This window comes from Cupressus sempervirens, chromosome 11 (genome assembly GCF_028749045.1).
Source record: "Cupressus sempervirens isolate cs-2001-9-10 chromosome 11, ASM2874904v1, whole genome shotgun sequence".
In the NCBI taxonomy this organism is placed as follows: domain Eukaryota; kingdom Viridiplantae; phylum Streptophyta; class Pinopsida; order Cupressales; family Cupressaceae; genus Cupressus; species Cupressus sempervirens.
Genome location: NC_143128.1, coordinates 602,460,252 through 602,482,892, shown reverse-complemented (window position 1 = coordinate 602,482,892; position 22,641 = coordinate 602,460,252). Strand labels below are relative to the sequence as shown.

Here is a 22,641-nt window from a genome sequence, read left to right as displayed (position 1 = left end):
AATCGATTCAACATTGAACCAAAATAGGGGGAGGTGGATTTTCTCAATAGGAGATGTCAATAACCATACCATAACATAGCCCTTTCGGGGCCAACATTCAAGAACTTTCGTTCTTCTACGAATGCCCTTTTGGGGCCAATATCACAAGGGTACTCATTCCTTTCCTTTTTCAAGAATTCAAATTTTCATACAAGGTATGGGATGACAAGTAGGGGCCCATACACCCTACCCTCTTTCCCTCCTCTCACCATGAGAGGAGACTCTACACTATTGAGGTCCAACTAAGGCCCTTCCACCATACATGGCCACTTCTTCCCTATCCAAGGGTGAGTGATGCGAAAAGAATCCCCATGAAATCCCCTCAAAACAAAACATCAAGGCAAGCATAATAATAACATCAAAGAAAAACAAGTCAAGATCTCTCCAAATCAACCCCAACACAAAAGCAAGCAATACAAAAACAACACAATGCCTTATGTAGGATTCAAGCAAGACTCAAGCATGATCAACATGAAGAAACAATTCAAAAAAAGTGAAGAACTCCTACATTCACAAAAAGTTATGGCAAAAATGGTGGGTTGAGAAGAGCTTTTCCTTTTCTTCCTTCAATTTTCAAACTTTCTCCAAAACTAGAGATTGGGTAACAACCCCAAAACTACTCCAAATTGCCTCCAAGTATGATCCTTAACTCAACTAGACTTCAAGAAACCTCAAGATGGAGTTTGAGTCACCAACTCAAGTAGGAGACAATCAATTTTTGCAATCAACCAAAAATAGGGTTTTTGAGTGACCCTAAAAGTCAACCAAAGAGACTAAGGGGTTGGAAAGTGCTCCCCACCCACATCCTTACCCCTAGGGTACTTAAATTTAAAGTTTTTAGGCCTTAAAGACTTAATAGAACCCAAACAAAAGCTAGGAGAATTTTAAGACCAATTAACAACCTTCCAAAGAAGACAATGGAAGATAACACAAAATTAGCAAGTGGTTTAGTTCCATCTTTCCGTTGGGTTTTCCTGGCTAAATTTCTTGCACACTCATTGCACACATCAGTAGATCAAGAAATCACATGCATTATGTAAATTACATATCAAAAAAATCATATAAATTAAAGCATCCATTTTTCTAATAATCAATTGTTTATCTAATTCTACTCATATTTCCGACCATTAGAATTGCATAATCAAAGTGTTAGTTTTGCATTTATTTACTTCATTATTATACATGTTCATAAAGCATTAAATGACGAAATCAAATAACTGAAGTAAAGCATCACACATCATAAAATGGCATAATAATGTTCAGTGCATCAAATAATTTTTTGACATATCAAGTCATGAGTATCAAAATAATAATGTATCATCAATGCTAAGATGGATCGGGGTGAGGCCTCACACTATAACTGTATATTTAGGATGAAGGCCTTACAAGGTTTAATAGAGAGGGCTCGAAAAAGGATGATAAGGAGGAAGCAGACCCCAGACACATGGCAAGCTCTAGACATGAAGACTCCTCAGATTTCTTTGAGGAACTAAAGAACCATTGTGACCGCAAACATGGATGTGAATTCGACGCCCACCAGGTCTTTGACAAAGACTATATAATGTAGTCTTTCTTATTTCTATTGTGCTATGTGGACATGGGTATGATAATATGATTTTCAAGACATGCCCCATTTTGTGTTGAGAGTTCGAGTAATACAAGGGTTTTTGGGTTGTAGTCACATGGTCTTCATTTTGTCTTCAAAGTTGCGTTCTTATTTCTATAGTATAATGGTTTAAAGGGCTGATGAAACAACCTTCCTTCTTAGATGTTATATAGTAGTAATAATATATTGGTGGTAATCAGAAACAATATATGGTGAAGATAGGAGCAGTTTGTTTTATTCGGGCTTTTTGAATCAATAATCACCCTTGATATGCAAAAAAATCTTTGCATTTAATATATTATAATACATTGTGTGCAACCCAAACCCTCTAGCTATCTTTTGCCTCTAAAAAAATATTCTAGATGCCCCAATTATAGCAACTCATTGCTACAAAATATTCCAAATGTACCAACTACACCAACTTATCACTACATAATAAACCACACTTGAACAAATATTGTCAATTACCAAAAATGGTTTCCAAACATTTCTATGCTTAAGAAACATCAAGAATAATTATCTTAATATTTTAAGAATTGATTCTATATATATATATATAGTCCTTTCTATTACAAGTACATTTCCGTAAGAGTCCACATGATATTAGGACCCGAAACTATAACTACTCATAAACAAACTGGGTTAAGAAATTGAGAAAACTTATCATCATCACGTAGAAAGAAACAAATTCTAAAAATTAAAGATGGTAAATATTTAACCTGGTAATTGTCCTTCTTCTCCTATTATAGCAAAAAAAAAACAAAATCGTTTTAAATGGCCAAAATCGCATAAAGAATCAAATCTCACATAGCTAATCGAAAAAAAATTGACGGCGACAGACGTCGTGAAACTTAAATAATGAAGCCGAAGTTTTAAAAATTCAAAACAAAGAAAGACGTTTGGAACATGCTTTTTTGTAGTACTCATGCTCTTCTTCTAATTTCAGGGGAAGCACACAAAATGCTCTTCTTCTAATTTCAAGAATCATGAATCTCTCATGACGCAATGATTTTCTTCTGTTCTACATGCCATCACCTCTATGATTTTCTTACATGTTTCTTTTCCCTTTCTTCTGATTCAGTTTCAACTCCAATCCTTCTTTTCGCTTCTCAATTATCTTAATCATGGAGACGGGCTGTGTCAGAACTGCCCATTATACTTGTAACTCCGTAAGATTCTTAAAATACAATAACAACAAGAAGATGACATTGAACAGATTTCAATTCCATTCGAGGTCTTTCACTGCTGTTGCCGTCAAGAATGAATCAACTGCTGCCTCTAAAGTGGAGCCATTGCAACACCATAACTCTCGACCTCTCAGGATATTCGTAGGGTTTTTAATTTTTTTCCTTTTTTTGAATTTAGCATTAGTGTTTGATTCCATTCTTAAATTAGAGGGAAGATTGATTTATAAAGGTAGATTTTATGCTGTTTGTTTAAAGCAGGATTGAATATTTCAATTATTCTAGGTAATTCTCAAAACTGAAATCACCCGTTTCGTTCAGAAAAACATAACCTGCCAATTGAGCATTGCAGGTCTACAATAGTTAAAGTGATCGTAGAAAGCGGTGTAGTCTGGATGTTGATGAATAGGCAAGGTTGGGCTTAGTCCGTAGCTTCGTCATGTGGTTGAAATTGAGGAGAAAAAAAATGAATGACACAAAAGCTAAGTGCGAAATGAAACCTCCTTAGGGTTTTTCATAGGTGATCTCGTATGTCAATTGGCATCTAGCGCTTGGCCTGGCTATGACCGAATAACGACTTTGTCATTACCTTATATATAGCACCCCAATTGGACTTTCGATCCACTAATGCTGAACTCCAATGCATTCACCAATATACATTGAAATTGTGATCCTTTGCTGTGGGCACATTCACCAGGTTTGAAGCTGGTGGGTCATTATTATGATTACCACTCGAATGCAGCGCGGTCCAGTACAATTATATTTTATTTCCATGGACCAGGCAATTATATTTTAGTTCCAGGACACTTTCAAAATACCCTGTTTCATAATTTCTGAGAAAAGACCATGCCAATTAACAATAACCTGTTCTGGAATTCATAAGGGTCTTTGCTAGCTTTTGACTTTATTTTAGTTTATAAGATGCAATTTAATTTTCTTGAAACTTAGCATCTTCTCTGGTTTCCCTTCAGTTATATTTGAGTTTTAGTAGAGTTTTAAAAATACTATGTTAAACAATCTCTAAGGAAAGACCATGCCAATTTAACAATAGCCTGTCCTTTCTCCTCTGTTTTTGAATTTGTAACATTTCTTCTGGTTTCGACTTAATTTCTCTTATTATAAGATGCAATTCAAATTTCTGTAGGCGTATTATCTTCTCTGGATGTCCTTAACAAGGTGAATATGATGATCTTAAAATGTTGCAATATTTTCGTTAGTTTCTGTGATATCCCTTTCTTTGATCACCTTGTACTTTGCGCTAATGTCACAGGTCTAAATGACGTAATGAGCATAATATAGTTAGATACATATCTTCACTTAAGAATCAATTGAGATAAGTCTGTTTGGGAAACCTGCAACCAAGTTAAATAATAATGTAGAAATATCCCATGAGATGCATCTGATTCTAAGATTAAGAACTAAGTTACTAGATTTGCTCCTGAACCTAGGAATTGCTTGTTCGATTTGCTCAAAAGTCTGCTGCAGAGACTGGAATTCTCATTTTTTTTTTGCAAAGGAAGCCTACCAGAAAGAAGAACAATTTTGGGTGAATTTGGTTTCCAATAGAAGAACCTGGATGGAATTTCACAGAATTTTGGATGAATTTGGTCCAAAAAGACCTTTTTTGTACCTTTTCAATTTTGTTTGCCATTTTAGTCCATGACTCTATTCAATCCTCCAGCTCTGTATTTTGGCATTTTGTTATGTCATATGGGTTGAATATTAATATATATGGTGGTGTATTTTTCTCTGTTGCTTTAATATTAGCATAGTGGTGTATGAATATAAATATTTTGAAAAATATGTATTCTTGTATGGACGAATCCAAAATGAATCTGAAGCCAACACCAAAAAAATTTTGAACAAATTTTGGACTCGGGTCTCAAACCCGAATCTGTACTTGAATCCAAACTGGCAACTTAGGTTAAGACATACACAAATTTACACAAAAAATCTTAAGAATTACGTGGGAGTTTTACCATAACGAGAGCTGAGATGGAAGACATGTTGAGGTGCCCCAAATACCCTCAAACCTAGTTCCCCCCTTGGCCTCACGTGGTCCTTAACCATTGTTTTGAGGTGGTGTACCTAGTGAGGCCTACACGCCATTCTCCCCTATCATGCCTTTCCTCTTTTCCTGCCATGATTGAGGATCCCCTCGAGTTCACTTAAAAAATTAATCAATATGGGTTTTGTAGGGGAGAGTGCGGTAGAGTGCCCCTGAAATGACTCTCAAATCTAGGCCCAAGAGCAGGACCATTTCCTCTTTGGCCTCATGTAGTCATTAACCATCTTTATGAAGTGATATACCTGATGAGGGATCTTCTTCTGTTCCCCTTCCTTGCACTCCTTTCCTTCCTTAACATGATTGACTATTGCATATAAAAATTAATGGTAATAAATCCATGCATTTTTAGATTTAAGCATTCATTGACTGCATACAATCTGGTGTAAACATATATATACACATCTAGATATATTTGACATTAATTCATAAGCATACTGCATAACTGCTTCATACGACAACAATTCTAAGAGATTATAAACAGATTACTCTGTTGTATATATGATTGCTTCTTCTGTTCATTTCATATGAATGATTGATTGAACAAATTCCTTTGATTTGATGACTTGAGCTATTGATGAGTTATGATTAAGTAATTGTTGATTAGACTATGGAAAAGTGAAGGTATGCTGAATGCTAGTTTGGTATATCGATGGACGATGATTGAATGAATGCTGACTTGATAGATTGATGCTTGATTACTGAATTGTATGTTTTCTCAATCGCAAAGATGAAGTGATGATTTATATTGATTTGATGATCGTTTACTTGTTTTCTTAAGGTATTAATGATTGTTGATGAAGGATTTGTTTGTATGGATTGATGATTGATGATTGATAGATCCCCCTTCAATGCTTGGAAAGGAATCTCTTTTAAACTTAATTGTGAAAGGGTCACCACCTTTCATAAGAACTAAGTCACCACTTTTCATTGTTGCCTTTGAGAATAATATATTAGTTCCCAAATCACTCTCCCTTGGATGTCCTCAAACAAAACCTTCTCCCTTCTATATCTTCGAATGTGGAGGAGCGTCACACTTCTTCATCATGTTTGACCTTGCAATTTTCACAAATTTTCACCATTATCACCCTTTGGAAGAATCATAACCCCTAATCATATCTACCCTTTGAAAGAGTCACAACCCTTCTTAATTGTCACTCTTTGAATGACAAAAACAAATGCTATCCCGCATATGATAACTTTATCCAAATCAAAGAGTATGACCTAGTTCGAAGGTGAAGATTGATAAGAAAGAGATATGGATAGTGAAGGCAAGGTGTATGGTTCAATATATGCTCTCTTGCATGTTCTAATAATAAATCTTCTACTGACATTAAATGCATCCCCAAGTAGAGTAAACATCCAAGGGAACCTGCCTTCCCACGGTGTTGTTGGCTAAGATTTTTGTAAGTTATTGACTATAACTTACAAAATGGTAAGTTTAGGCAACAATGTAGTGAGATAAATCTCTTCTCTCAGCAATAGGGGAGGCTTCCTTCTTACCATAGGTGCCTACAACAAAAACGTGACTGAAATTAACAAATGGGCGATTCTCTGAATTAATTCCCCTTTTTTTAGGAATGATTTTATTGTAACAACTACTACTTTGCAAATTAACAAAAGGTACCTACTGCTATGGTAATACTGATGGCTTAGTAGTTGATGTAAGAACAACTTTTAAGACAACAATTATTACTAAATTTGTTTGTTTGATAATAAGAACCCAAAGTCTCTTATGATCAATTCTTTTTGAAGAATAAAGCGAATAGCTAACAATGCACAAAGTCTCTTGCTGACTGTTCAAATTGAAATTATATACTAGAAATTAAAGCACAAAGTCTTTAGTTCCTAGTACTTTCAATTACTAATAAACCATAACAATCTCATTTCTAGAAGCTCAAAGTCTTCAAGAAACAAAATAGAATGCTCAAATGCTTCACAAAAATAGATATAAAATGGGACAAAGATAAACTGATCAATGAAACTTAAGAAAACAATAAGCAATTTCAAGCCTCACAACACAAAGTTTGAGAAAACTTGCTTTTTTATTTATTCAAAAAGTTTTGTATCTAGAAACACGAAGTTTTCAAGTTACAAGCACTTCAACATAGCCTTCTTGTATAGAGAAAAAGATGATTATTTACAATGAAGATTCAACATAGCCTTCTTTCTTTGCAATTTGCACCACATGCTCTAAAGATTCAACTTTCAAAGAAGCCTTCGTCTTCTCAATAATGTCCTACAGTTTGGTATTCTCCATATTAAGCCCGTTCTTCATTTCTCGTAGCTTATCATTCTTTTGTTTGAGCACACTGAGAGCATCATAGGCATCTTAGTAACAACCAAGCGAGATTGTTTACCAAGTTCAGTGGTGGTGAACTTGTAATCACTAGTTTGCATCAACTCTGTTGGCTTTTCAACAAGGGGCTTAGCTACTTCTACATATTTATTGTTGTCAATACTCGCCACAATACTTGATACTACTTTAGCCTTCTTTGTCTTGGGAACCTCAACCTTTTCAACCACATTGGAATCATGGTCTTGAAATGGGAGTTCCTGTGTCTTCCTCTTTCAAGTAGTTAAGGTGATCCAAGGAGGAAGATTAAGGGAAGAGGATAGCATGGAAGCAGTGGTAACAGAGTGGACCCTAGATGAAACTATGCAACTGTAGCTACAATAGGTGGGGCTTAAGACATAATTGCTATTGGAGATGGGGTTCTATGTGTGACCTCTGTGGAAATGATCGAATTGTGTCGATGAATTATCCATCAACTCCATGGAGGGAACCACAACATTTGTGATAGACATGTTGGAAAAATGTTCAGAGCCCCTCTTGGGATTCGTGACAACGACTTAACTACCTTTTGTGCACTATAAGTTGAGTTGTTGTATCGAGCACTAACATATTGGTATTTCGGTGCAACGGAAACCCCACTCTAACAAGTGGTATCCGAGCTTGGTCACAAGTTCGAATCCTCAAACCCTCGGGTAATGTTGAGGGGGAGATTGTTAGCAAAATGTTCAGCGCTCCCCTCAGGATTCATGACAAGGGCTTAATTGCCTCCTGTGCGCTATAAGTTGAGTGGTTGTATCGAGCACTAACAGATTGGTCTTTTAGTGCAATGGAAACCCCACTCTAACAAGACATGGTATATGCATCAAACGCACTCTCAAAGCTGTTATATTTTTCCACCATTAGGATTGTAGGAGCAACCAAAGAGATGGGCTTAGTAGGTGTGATCAAAGTTGGATCTTCATGGAATGACACATGCTCAAAAGGAATAGTGTCCATGGTGGCATGCAAGGGAAAATCTATTGAATCATCTGAGATTGGTGCAAAATCAGGAAGCGGTTGCAACCGAGACTTCTGTAGGAGGAGATTCTTTTGGAGAGCACTTTCTCAGTGGAGGAGGAAGCTTGTCATCGCTAAGAATAATGTGAACCTTTTGAGGTTCAACGAACTTCACTCAATAACATGTCTCTTTCCTTTATCACCTTTGATGGTGAGCTTTGAAATAACTGCCATCGAAGACTCTGTGCCATACTTTTGTTTACCCCTCGTTTCAACCCTTAGACCAATTGGACCAGCATGATCAAAACCTTTTCCCCACTTCACCTTTATGGCTTTCAACCCTCTTTTCTTTAACCAAATGTTTGTGTTGGCGAGAATAGGGTGAAAATGGTCCCAAATAGAGATGCTTCTTGGATGAATAAGATGGAAGTGAGATGGGAAATCTATGAAGGTGCTGCTCAATGTACTTGGGGTTGAGGAATTGATTATCATATTCAACCCTTGCAAGGATTACTGTGAGGTGGAAGTCCACAATCTGCTTTAGAGCCAACCGACAATAATTCATCTTGCAGATATCAAGCTTTGTGCATATTTCAACCCAAAGATCTTTAAGGCGATGAACATGAATGTATGATTTTCTGATTTTATCATTCATGCCTCACCAGTCAAAGCAAGCACGTGCCATGAAAATTTTCAAGGTGATTCTTTAAAGTTCAAATTCCATGTTCTTGGCCTTTAGCACTGTGTCCAGTAAATAGCTGCCAATCCTTAGAGGATTCTTTGACAAAATACTAATGCCTGACCTAAGCGATAAAGTTTGGTATGATTGCACTGTCATCCATTGCCTCACCAACTCCATGAGAATGATCTTGTCAATGGGATACCTTGGAAGAGTATATGGTTCATCTCTAAAATAACTAACTCTCATGTAGGTAAAGTTGGGAAACTAGAGGAAGAAACAACCATATTCATTCACCTTTGCCCATGCTTCATCTGATACCTACTTCTTTGGCAAATCCTTGTTGAATAAGCACATATAATGCCTAAAGAAGGCATCTTGTACCCACCTATAATGCATGTGATTGGATCTCAGTGTGAGATGGTCAAAATATTCCCGTACTAGCACTGTCATGTGGTCATCCTTGGTAGAAAGACTTGAAAAGAATATCATAGAAACAACAATATATACCAAGTACGAGTTCATATAGAAGGTATGTGTCGAAGAAAGTTGAGATAGCTGCTGCAATATCATATCACTTATCATTTCTCCCCAAAAGATATTCTTTTGCTTTGAACAATCAATGAGAGAGATGTACTTGTACATCCATGACTCAAAGATGTTAGACTCCTTAAGTCCGGTAGGTGACTGAGAAAAGTGATGAGATCATTGATTCCTTCCTTGAAGTCAAAACAATGCACACCCTTGAACCATCTAACAAGGTTTGGCCTCTTGTTGATCAACCGGTTAGCATTCACATGCCTGTTCCATTCAGCCATATCATTGTTCCACCTTTCCAAGGGTTTTTTTAGTGATGTTAATCACCAATGGAGAAGGTGGAACTCGAAAGATCTGGTCAAAGGTTTCTAAATCCAAACTAATGATAGTCTTCCCATATTCATCTGCGATTGTTCTTGATGGAACATCCAGATTTTTGGCATATGCAAATATGAACTTGGGTTCCTATTGCTTGACTCAACCTGTTCATTTCCTTGCGGGTAATAGTTAGAGGTGCGAGACAAGGTGATACCATATTTAAAAGAAAAACTGTGTGATCTTTGATGATGAGAACATCGAAGTATTATCTAAGATGATCTTATTGGGTACTTGAAAGCAAGAAATAATATTCTCCTTCAAGAATGAACAAACCACAAATGATGTTGCATTCTTTACACAAATTACCTCCACCTAGTTAGTGAAGTAATTCGTTGCAATTAGAACATAGGTATGCTCGATGCTAGATGTTGGATTGATGGCACCGATGAAGTCAAGAACCCGTTGTTGAAATGGTTCTTTTATCACCAATGGCTTGAATGGGAGTGCTGCCAACTTGTCTCTCTAACAAACTGTTGACAATGATCACACTTCATGCACCCAATTGTATGCATCCTGAAATAGTGTAGGGCCTGTAGGCCAGTAGTATTGCGGTCAAAGAATCTTATGAGTGGTGACTAGTGTTGAAAAGTGACCATTGCATGCCATGTCATGGAAAGACTCTAATAACTTGGTTTGTTGTGCCTTGTCAACATAACAGAGAAATATGGCATCAATAGAACACTTATACAGACCACTGTCCCATTGAACACAATGAGTAGCTTTAAGCTTCAGACATCTCCTTTTCTTGTAAAATAGTTGTGTTGGACATTCACTATATGAGAGAAAATATGCAACGTCTAAATACCATTCATCAATCGTGCTGACAAACAATCCTTTGGGTAATTATTCAAGAAGTTCTTGTTTTGGTTCATTTTCAGCCATAAGTTGACATAAGCCTTTACCTCAAACCAACTTTGTAGGCTTGATCTCAATGTCACACTCTTGAATCTTGACAACCTAGTTGTCTCTTTTTGTTCTAAACTCCTGGTGTGTCAAAGTTGACTTGACAGTTGTATCAGGGGCAAGAGCAACAACATGAGAGTTCAAGATATAGAACCTAAAGTATGTTGCCACTTTTACAATTGTCAATACATTCTTCTCCACTAATAAGTACTTCATCTCATGCGACTTGACTGGGAAACTCATAAATGCAATGGGGGATTCAATTCCTTTAGCATTATTTTGCATGAGAATTGTTGACATTGTGTGCTTGAAAATACATGATGAAGTCCTTAGTATAGTCTAGGCAGAACAGCACGGGTGCATGAGCTATTGCTTCTTTGATTTCTTTGAAAAAAGCCTTTCCTTCTGTACTTCAATGAAAAACTACTGACCCTTTCATCATATTTGAAATATGACGTCTTCTCAGCAACATCTAGGACAAACCTTCACAAGAAATTCACCTTTCCGAAGAAAGAGTGAACAACAATTTTATTGGTTAGTAGTGAGACTTTGAATTGATTTGACCCTCTTAGGATCAATCTATTCCATCCTTCGACACAATGTGTCTGAGCAATTTTCCTTCTATAACCCCAAAAATTGACTTCTTAGTGTTATCTAATTTTACCTACTGACTCAATCAGGTAGAGCTTTGTGTTTCAAGTCAAGAGGCACATTTTGATCCATTCTAAATCACGTGCTATGCAATAATTTGAACTATTATTTACAGAAATAACTATTACATTTTATCAAGTAAAGAATAAAATAACAAAGAACATATGCTAAATATTGTTTTCTGAAAATGTAATATGTTTTATTGATCAAATATTGTCCATGCTACATACATGCCATGAAACTAGCTAGGAATAATTTTTATGCACTTTGAAATTAAAGCATGCATGCAGATGTGTCAAAAACTAAAAAGGGCATTAATCTAAGCAGGGCCAGTCTTGCTTGGATGACTGGTTTTTGTGCTGGTGACTCTGATAATTTGCACTCCCACTTCCCTGCGGTTCCTGCATCCTTGATTCCTTGTATCTTGAAAAGTATAAAGGGAGGGGTTTAGATCCAATGGATCTAAGAAATGACTGGTCCTATATTGCACCTATACTCCACACATGCATACATACTTCAGGAATCCAAATTGCATATTTTATTCCTAACTGGTTTGCTTCATGTGTAGTGCCAAGTGTCTCTGATTAGCAAGTGGATGAAAATGTGGCTCCCAAAAGAGTTTGAGCCCAACTTGCTAATAAGAGACAAAGATCAGAAATACAGTTGAGAAGTAGCAAGAATACTCACATCAATTTGCGAGAAGAATGAGGTGCAGTATCAACATTGTTATGTTAACAAGGCAAGTAAGCAATATAGTGCAGCAAATATGCAACAATTTTATTCTTTTATAACAGATATATGTGTTGTGTTTTCCAAATGAAGAATATCTCTCAAAGGTTCTCATCATATAGAAAACATGTTTTTATTGAGGGAATAGAGTGAAGGAGGAAGATGGGTAAAACAAGCGGAGGAGCTACAAAAGCTTTCATGATAGTAATCAGGTATGTAGCAAATAATTATCAGGATTTTTTTAAGTTCAAAGTGAGCTTGGTATTAGAATCAACAAAAAAAATAAAGTTTCTTTGTTCCTATATTTAGAGGCATGAAAGCCGCAGGTAGCAAAGAGACATCAAAAAATCAGAGAAATGTAAAGGCAGCAATAACTGATAGTAGTGCTGTTATTAAAAAATCAGAAGTTTCATTTTGCCAGATCAACACAAGATTCAAGCTATGAGTTATCGAATACCCAAATTATGGCAGACATAAAGATATAAGAAGATTATCGAGTGTTGCAGCCATGATTAAATTGCATGAGTATGTGTACAATTACAAAGATCAAAGTGCTGTATGCTATTTGTGAAAAGGAATGCTACATTGTAATGTCCCCAATTGAACAGGTTTCTGGAGTTTGGTTTGGTCAGCTCATCATCGCGACCCTCGTGAGCTGACGTTTGGATTTGGGGGTCTTTGTCGAGAAAATACTATTTTTGGACTTACTATTTTTAGTAAGTCACTTATGGCCAATTGCTATTTTTGGTTGAGTAGTTCAGGCTGGGTGATCGTTTAGCATTTGGGTACTTGATCTCTCAATGGATTTTTGAAGTCGTATTTATTTGGAAGTATGTTGGTTTTTAATGAATATTTAATGCACACTTAATTATTATAGTGCTTTATATTATAAAGTGTCAAGACTTTATATTACAAAAGTTGCTTATAAGTGAAAGGTGTGGGTGAAGCTAAATGGCTCAAATTGCATTATAAATATGGCTTTTTGGGAGAATGAGTGACATCTTGATTAATTATATTTTCTCATCTTATGATCTGGCTGAGGGTTTCTGAGTTTTGAAAATTGTTCTGATAATTTAATTGCAAATTGTGTTATTGTATACAATTTGCTAACTCTCCCTACTGTACTCCTGTGGCTAAGGAGAGATTGGTTGTGAACGTCTCCAATTGTGGTGATCAGAGTTTTGATTTGGACCTACAAATTCTGATTTGAGGAGAAAGATATTTAATTTTGAAGCTTGCATATCTATTGGCAGTGTTGTGTGAGCTTTGGAATTGTGCCTTTGGAGGCAGCTTTGCACCTTAGGACCGCAAACATCTTTCTCTAAGGCCTGTGTCCACTTTTCCCAACTCCCGATATTGGTTTTGGCACCCATAGCTGCAAATTCAAGAGTCCAGGCAACAACACTGAACACCTATACACGTGGCCGACCTGCATTTCCCATTTAGCTATCAAATTGGTGATTGGAGAGAGGTGTGATTCATTACTAGAAGGCAACCATTGTCTGTGGTTGTGGATTGGCATTGAGGAGTCAACGTCGATAACAAAGAGGGCAAATTTGGTGGGATGGCTTGCCAAATACATTTCCAATCCAGGTGCAATTTAAATAATTTGTACTTCTGATTAATGATTGTCCAAATAAAGTGCAACATGGATTTTTCTAGTTACAGTTTGATTTCCTATATTTCCATTTCAAATTTCTTGAAGTTGTTGATTCATTTTTGCAAAGGGAAAAATACAATTTTTTTTAGAAAACTCTTAAAAAATTACAAAAAAATAAGTTGTGCATCAGTATTCAAATTAGAAGCCAGATTGGGTCTTTACAGTGTTATCATAGTGGTTTCTTGCTAGCCTACAAGAATTGGGCTCAGTTTGTTCAGAAGTTTATTATATTGTTTGGTTCTGTATTTAGAGGCATGGACGGTGAATGGAGATTTGTGCTAGGTATGCACTATATCCGTAGGGGACATAATTCTCCTCCTAGAGGAGAGCTTGGGATTCAATTTGGTTTGGTTGGCAATTTGGGTGGTTTTGGTGGCATTGGACTATGGGCCACAGATGTTAAGGTTGATAGAGAAGCCATGTAGACATTTAGAAATATCACGGCCAGGCAACAAAAAATGACAGGTGTATTGCAACAGTTGTCTGACACCCTGCAACAGTTAGCTTTGCCACTAGACCAGGGTAGAGAGAGAGTTCGAGACATTTCAATTGGTTCCTATAGGTCACGAGTAGATGCAGGGCCTAGGGCTAATGACAGGCACAGGATCGAGGATTGTGTTAGGATGGATGATAGGATGAATAGGACAGTTTATATTGGTGCTCAGGATAGGCCACAGAGACCCACTTTTATGAGACTAGAGTTAGATGCAGTTAGTACCACTTCTGATGTAACACCCCCCTTTGTTGATGATGTTCTGACTCCTTTTAATGAGTGGGATGCTCTTCCTCAGGCACTGAAGGATAATTTGAGTTTTGCCAGATATCTGACACAAAAATGTAAGCATTCTAGGGGTAGACCTGCTACTGACAGACAACGGCTTAGGCACATTGAGCTTAAAAAAATGGCGGGTAAGATGACACTAGCTTATTTCAATGGGAGTGGTAGAGTGACTACTAGAGATTGGGTCCACAAGCTTGACACCTACCTTGCTTTGCGTCCTATGTCTGAGGAGGACGCCATCAGATTTGCTGTTTTACACCTTGATAGGGTTACACATGATTGGTGGTACCATGACTTAGTATCTCTCCATCATGATCAGATCACATCATATCAAGAGTTTGTTGACAGGTTGATAGAGCATTTTGACAAGGACCCCAAGGTTTATTTTAGGAAGTTGGCTTAGTTGCGACAGACAGCTGGTTCGGAGGCATTTATCAGCGAGTTTCAAAGATTGTTGGTGATGGTATATGCCATATCAGAGAGGAGGAGGGTTATGCTTTTCATTGAGGGTCTTTCTGAGCCACTTAGGTGTTGGGTTAAGTCATTAGACCCCCCCACTGCAGGAATCTATGAAGAAGGCTTGTAACTTAGAAGCTTCTACACCTAGAGGCAAGTTTTCCTTGAAGCCTGCTACATCTTCTTAGGATAGAACAGCTCCTCAGAGAGAGGAGAAACTTGAGGGTAAGTGTCCTGTTGCAGCTCCTTTGGATCGGGAGATAATTAATGATTTGAGGAGGAGGAAGTTGTGTTTCTATTGTAGGGGTCCCTATGATGTTGACCATGACTGTCCTATGAAGCCTAAGGGCAAAAATAGGATGATGGAGTGGTTTTATGATGATGAGGACAGTGTTGATTTTTAGGAGCAGTCTAGGAATTATGATCAAGATCAACATAGGATTGATGATGATGAGGATGAGGGGGATGATTCCAACCTCAAGGTAGCTTACTTATCCAACATGAAGGAGGGGGGAGCTTTCAGGATGCATGGGCTCATAGCTGGACAAAGTATTATCGCATTAGTTGATACTAGGGCTACTCATAATTTTATAGATGCTTGTTTGGTTACAAGGAGAGGTATGTAGACGGAGGATTTTGAGGGCCTACGGTATAGGTGGCTGACGGTTACACCTTGAGGTGTAACAAGATGATTCCACTTCTTGTGAGACTTAATACATATGCTTTCACCACAAATTTTTATGTGGTAGATATGGTGGGAATAGATATAGTTCTTGGTATGGCTTGGTTACGCACACTTAAGGATATCTTCTTGAGCAAAGAGAGGATGGAGATGCGATTCATCAAGGACGGGCTACCCTAGATTCTTAAAGCAATCCGTAATAATGAGCTTAAGCAGATTTCCCTTCGGCGCATGCAACATTTAGTACATTATGAGGATGTTATTGATTGGGCAGTGGAGTGCAGGGTTATGCCTACTTTGAAGAGTGTGGAGGAGTCAGAGTATCATCCAGATGTCCAACAGTTGAGAGTCAAACACTCTAAAGTGTTTAATGATTTACCCCTTGGTAGGGCTCCAAATTGTGGGATTGAGCATATCATAGAGCTGGAGGAGGGCACTAAGCCTATTATGATCACACCCTATCGCTATCCGAAACGGCTCAAAGATGAGATTGAGAAGACCATTCAAGAGCTTCTTGACATGGGACATATTAGGTCATGTAAATTCCCATTCGCTTCTTCAATTTTTTTGGTGAAGAAGGATGGCACCCTTTGGATGTGCATTGATTACTAGATGTTGAATTAGAAGACTATTAAGAAGCGGTATCCTATTCCATGGATTGATGAGCTCATTGATGATTTGCATGGGGAAAAGTATTTTTCAAAGATTGACTTGAGATCCAGATATCATCAAATCCGGGTTAGAGAGTAGGATATAGAGAAAACAATGTTTAGGTGTCACTGTGGGCACTTTGAGTTTTTGGTCATGCCCTTTGCCCTTACCAACGCTCCTGCTACTTTTCAATCTACTATGAATAGGGTGTTCCACAGCCAGCTCTGTAGATTTGTGCTAGTTTTTTTCGACGACATTTTGATTTATAGCAAGACATGGGATGATCATGTTGTCCATTTGGATACAGTTTTGGGTATATTGGATCGGGCTTAATTGTATGCCAAGGAGTCCAAGTTTGCTTTGGGTATGACAAAGTTACTTTATTTGGGGTATATTATTGGTGCTAATGGAGTTCACATGGATCCAGATAAGATCCGTGCTATTGTGGAGTGGCCTACACTTGAGATCTTGACACAGTTGAGGGGGTTTATAGGTCTTTGTGCTTTTTATCGTAGGTTTGTGGCAGGATTTTCACGACATGCAACTCCCCTCATAGATTTGACTTGTAAGGGTGCTTTTAGTGGTCGACCCAGGCACAAGAGTTTTTTGAGAAGTTTAAGACTATCATGACTTCACGTCAGGTGTTGGCTTTACCTGATTTTTCTAGGCCCTTTGATTTGCATTGTGATGCTTCCAGAGAGGGTATTGGTGCAGTTTTGTCTCAGGATCAACATCCCATTGTTTTTTAGAGGAGGAAATTGCAGGGTCTAGAGAGATCTTTCAATGTTTATGGTAAGGAGATGTTGGCCATCATGCATGCTTTGGCCAAGGTTAGGCAATATTTAGTAGGCAACAAGTTTTGCATTAAGACTGATCATAATAGCTTGAGGCATTTCCTTGGACAGAGGGATTTAAATGAGAGGTAGCAGAAGTGGGTCAGCAAGTTACAGTCTTACAATTTTGATATCTCCTATATCAAGGGGACTCAAAATGTTGTTGCAGATGCGCTTTCGAGGAGACCTCATCTCTGCATAGTTACTGAGATTTTAGAGGATTGGAGACATTTAATTATAGTTGAATACGCTAGGGATCAATGGGCTATAGGTATTTTGGATGGTAGCATTCAGGATGATAGATATTTGCTTTTAGGAGAATTGATTATCTACAAGGGAAGGATATATTTGATTTCGGAGTCAGATGTGTGTGGGATTATCTTGCGAGCATTCCGTGATTCGTCATTCGTCATAGGTTCTGCAGAAACATAGTTCTAGACGGATGGCTAGACGGAAATAGTGAACAAATGGGTTGAGGGATATCTGCAGAACTATGTTTCTTCTTAGCAGAAGGTTTGGGTGAAGTGGATTCACTTATGTAAGTATTGTTACAATTCCACTCATCGCATGACCGCTCAAATTGCACCCTTCAGGGCTTTATACGAATATGATCCACCTAGTTTTATGGATTTGTTATGTGGCGACAGTAGAGTGCCGAGTGCAGGAGAATTATTACAGGATAGCTAGGATGTAGTGAGGTCTTTCAGAGACAACATACAGAGTTCACAAAATCAGCAAAAGCAGTATACTGATCAACAGAGAACAGATTGGATTTTTTCAGGTGGGTGACATGGTTTACTTGATGGTGCAGCCATATTGACAATCTTCTATCAAAAAGAGTGGTGTTGAGAAACTTAAGTTGTGTTACTATGGTCCATTTCGTATTGTGCGACGAATTGGTGAGGTAGTTTATGAGTTGCATTTTCCTGATGATAGTAGGGTTCATAATGTATTTCATGTTTCATGCCTCAAAAGGGCTTTGGGTTGACATGTGTTACCATCTTCTATATTGTCTCCATCAGATGATGAAGGGAGATTGGAGTTGATTCCAGAGGCGATTATTGATACTAGAGAGAGACAGTTGTGATGGAGGACCATCTATGAGTTTCTGGTTAACTGGCAGGACCTACTGGATGAGGATGCTACTTGGGAGCTTAAGGATATTCTAGAGCACTCGGGATTGTGATTGCTTGAGGAGAAGCAATCTTAGGGAGGGAGGACTGTAATGTCCTTGATTTAGCAAGTTTCTGGTGTTTGGTTTTGTGAGCTCGTCATTGCAACCCTCATGAGCTGACGTTTGGACTTGGGGGTCTTTGTCAAGAAATTACTATTTTTGGATTTACTATTTTTAGTAAGTCACTTATGGTCAGTTACTATTTTTGGTTGAGCAATTCTGGCTGGGTGATCTATGGCATTTGGGTACTTGATCTCTCAATGGATTTTTGATGGAGTCATATTTATTTGGATGTATGTTGGTTTTTAATGAATATTTAATGCACACACTTAATTATTATTGTTCTTTATATTATAAAGTGTCAAGACTTTATATTATAAAAGTTGCTTATAAGTGAAAGGTGTGTGGGTGAAGCTAAATGACTCAAATTGCATTATAAATATGGCTTTTTGGGAGAATGAGTGACATCTTGATTAATTATATTTTCTCATCTTATGATCTAGCTGAGTGTTTTTGAGTTTTGGAAATCGTTCTGATAATTTCATTGCAAATTGTGCTGTTGTATACAATTTGCTAAGTCTCCCTACCGTATTCCTGTGGCTAAGGAGAGATTGGTTGTGAACGTCCCCAATTGTGGTGATCATAGTTTTTATTTGGACCTGCGAATTCTGATTTGAGAATAACGATAGTTAACTCTGAAGACTACATATCCATTGGCAGTGTTGTGTGAGCTTTGGAATTGTGCCTTTGAAGGCAACGTTGCACCTTGGGACTGCGGACGTCGTTCTCTAAGGTCTGCATCCACTTTTTCCAACTCCCGGAATTGGTTCTGGCACCCATGGCTGCAAATTCAAGAGTCCACGCAACAACACTGAACACCTGTACATGTGGCTGGCTTGCATTTCCCAGTTAGCTATCGAATTGGTGATTGGAGAGAGGTGCGATTCATTGTTGGAAGGCAACCATTGTCTGCAGTTGCGGATTGGCATGGAGGAGCCAACGTCGATAACAAAGAGGGCAAATTTGGTGGGACGGCTTGCCAAATACATTTGCAATTCAAGTGCCATTTAAATGAGTTGTACTTCTAATTAATGATTGTCCAAATAAAGTGCAATGTGGATTTTTCCAGTTATAGTTTGATTTCCTATATTTCCATTTCAAATTTCTTGAAGTTGTTGATTTATTTCTACAAAGGGAAAAAAAAACAATTTCTTTTTAGAAAACTCTTAAAAAATTACAAAATATAAGTTGTGCATCAGTATTCAAACTAGAAGCTAGATTGGGTATTTACGTACATAATAAATGAGCATTGCATTGATTAGTCACAGCTATAAGAGCTTAATTAGATCCATGGGCAGCAGATATATGATGGAGCAATAACTACAGGTCGGTCCCATCTTTCAACACAAAAAAAATTGAAACTCTCTTGGCATTGAATGCAGTGTTCAGTTTTTTGGAATATGTTTTCTTTTCTCATGGAAATGGCAATTTCAGTTTACAATACAGATTTACTCATTTAATTATTTATATATTAATTATATTAATAGTATTATTAAGTGTTAATTCATCACTTAATAATATTATCAATGTAATTAATTTTTAAAATAATAAATAATAAATGTTATAATAATAATTTATTTATTTTTATCATTTAGTACTATTTAATACACAAATCAGAAATTATTATTTTAATATATTAATTATATTAGATTAATATTAAGTGTTTTAACTAATCACTTAATTAATATTATTAATACAGTTAATATATATATTGAAAAATAATATACAAATTGTGTAATAAATAAATATTAAGTAATAAAAGTATTAAATGTTATAGTTCAATCAATAGTGCTGATATTTGTAAATGAACTATAAATCATTTAATATATGTGATGGAAAATAAGATATTTACCTTACCCTCAAGAAGTCAAACTGAGATATTTTTTAGAGTTATGACCTAGTTCCAAAGGTCATAGTGATGGGATAGAAAGTTAGGTTGAAGAGTGATTTCATTTGAGAGACTTTTGTGAGCCTTTCCGAGAGTTATGACCGCATTTAAGATGGACCTTTATGATGATATTTTTGGGCCACTCGTATTCCTTTTTGAAGTCTTTTTAGGGGCTAAAAATGTGCCTTATTGAATGAATTCAATCAAGGAGTTATTGCTCTCCAAAATGTAGTTGGATGTAAAAATGCATAAGTATGAGCTAAAGGCTCATTTGTAAGGGGTTGCAATGTTTATGTAGAGGCAGTTTTGAAGTGATCTCTCTCTCAATGATTGTGATATTGTGTCACCTTTGGAATAAAGAACACTTCAAAAGCAATTTTTGTGTTCTTGTTGTATGTAAGTTACTAATCTGGTGTTGTTTTTTGTGATTCATTTTGAATTCTTGAGTGAATGTCTCATTTTTAGCATCTGCAAGTGAATATGTGATACTCAGATAGGTTATAAGTTGTGAGTTTTACTTCATTTTTTGTTGTTAATTGTGGATATCATTTATCCTGTTAGCATTTATTTGAGGTTAGACCTTCTTATAAAGTGATTGTATGTGAGTTTCTGATATCAGTATTGTGCCAATATTGGACTGTTTAGAAAGGCTTCATTGTGTTTAAATCAATAATATTCTCATCTTAATGTTTTGGTTCGTCACCTTACGTTTCAGTGAAGTTTACCATTTCCATATTTTAAAGATCATGCAATAAATCCTTCTTATCCTTTTCTAGCTAATTATTTTACATTCCAACATCAATCTTAGGTAAAGTATCATATAGGAACAAACCTACAATCTAGAGATTTACTCCAATTTTGGGTAACCCACAAATTTAGGAGTATTTCCTTGTTTCTCAGAGTGACTTTTACTCGAATTTTGGGTAACCCACAAACTTAGGAGTATTTCCTTGTTTCTTAGAGTGACTAAGTTTTGGGACTTAGTCAAGGGGCAACTTTTGGAGATAACACTTAGGATTAAGAGAAACTTTGTGTCGACAACACCTCTTCAATACTTAACGGAAGTGTATACATGATCTTACCTGTTTTTGGAGAAAACAATGAGATCATCAAGATAAACCACAATAAATTCATCCTTGATATCTCAGAAAGCCACATACATTGCCTGTTGGAAAGTGGCGCCTGCATTGATCAATCCAAGGGCATTCTATAGCAAGAAAAGGTACCGCATGAAGTGGTAAATGTGGTCTTCTATTGCTCATCTTCTGAAACTTCAATTTTATTGTAGCCAGAGAAGCCATCAAGCGTGGACAACATCTGAGATCCAGTCAGTCTGTAAACATGATCCACGATTGACAAAGAATAATCATCCTTCAGTGTTGTTTGATATAGATTATGGAAATCCACACAAATGCAGATTTTACCATTCTTCTTTTGTACTGGAATGATGTGAGCTACCTAGGTAGAATGCTGAATTGGAAATATTATTTTAGCATCTAACATATAAATTTCTACTAGAATAGGGCCTAAAATGTTTAGATTATACTTCCGCTGTTTTTGTGTAAAAGGAGTTGCACCAAACTTAAGAGGAATATCATGATGTAACTCTTAGAATAGACGAGTTGGGTAGGACATCCATGTATTCATGCAAGAGATCAATAAACTGACCAAGTGGAAGAGGATATGAACATGATCCATTCAGGATATGACCCGACAAGGGAAAAAACTATCCAACCATATGATTGGTCCAGGAAACAAGTACCCAAACATCGATTCATTATCTACATTAGTTGTGAAATTCACGAAATGGTGGGTTGAGCATTAGATTAGTAGATTGAAGGCACCTGAGAATAGCTTAACCTATAAATTGATGAGTCATTAACCATTGTGGGATAAAAAACCAAGGCAACCCTCAGGAGAAAGAATTGAGGAGGGAGAGATCCCACCATAGAATACTGAAAAAAGAAAAGGAAATAGTGTTTCTCGGGAAGTACAATCGACAAGTAGGATTGACCTATACATTAAAGAATCCCAACAAAAGAGGAAAAGTTCAAGGACTACAATATCATCACTTAGTTGAACTCTAAGTTTGCAAGAGATTGATCGCATCACCAGAGGAGAGGTAGAAACAAGGAGGATAGAACAAGAAGATCAAATGACAAGGTTAATGTAGGACAGAGAAAGTGTAATATCCCTTTTTGGATATTCTACTAAAAACCGAGATATAGACTTGCATATTTAAAACCGAACAATAAACTGACACTTGATATCAATTTCAGAACTTAAAACAATTTGTAACTAGCAGATTTGCATTCAAAGAAACTCAGAAAAACTTGTTTTATTTCTCTAGTAATCAGAAGTACATATTAAAACCAGGAGTTAACTCAAATAAC

At 36.9% G+C, this 22,641-nt stretch overlaps 1 protein-coding gene across 1 annotated transcript in view; it reads left to right on the top strand.

The window, feature by feature from the left end:
• The first annotated feature begins 2,444 nt into the window (after positions 1–2,444).
• The window catches only part of LOC149531119 (uncharacterized), a 255,267-nt gene continuing 235,070 nt past the window's right edge, over positions 2,445–22,641 (top strand). Inside the window, exon 1 of the mRNA XM_089808559.1 lies at positions 2,445–2,973. Coding sequence (XP_089664685.1) covers positions 2,770–2,973 — 204 coding nt within the window. The 5' untranslated portion in view covers positions 2,445–2,769. The remainder of the gene's footprint in view (positions 2,974–22,641) is intronic.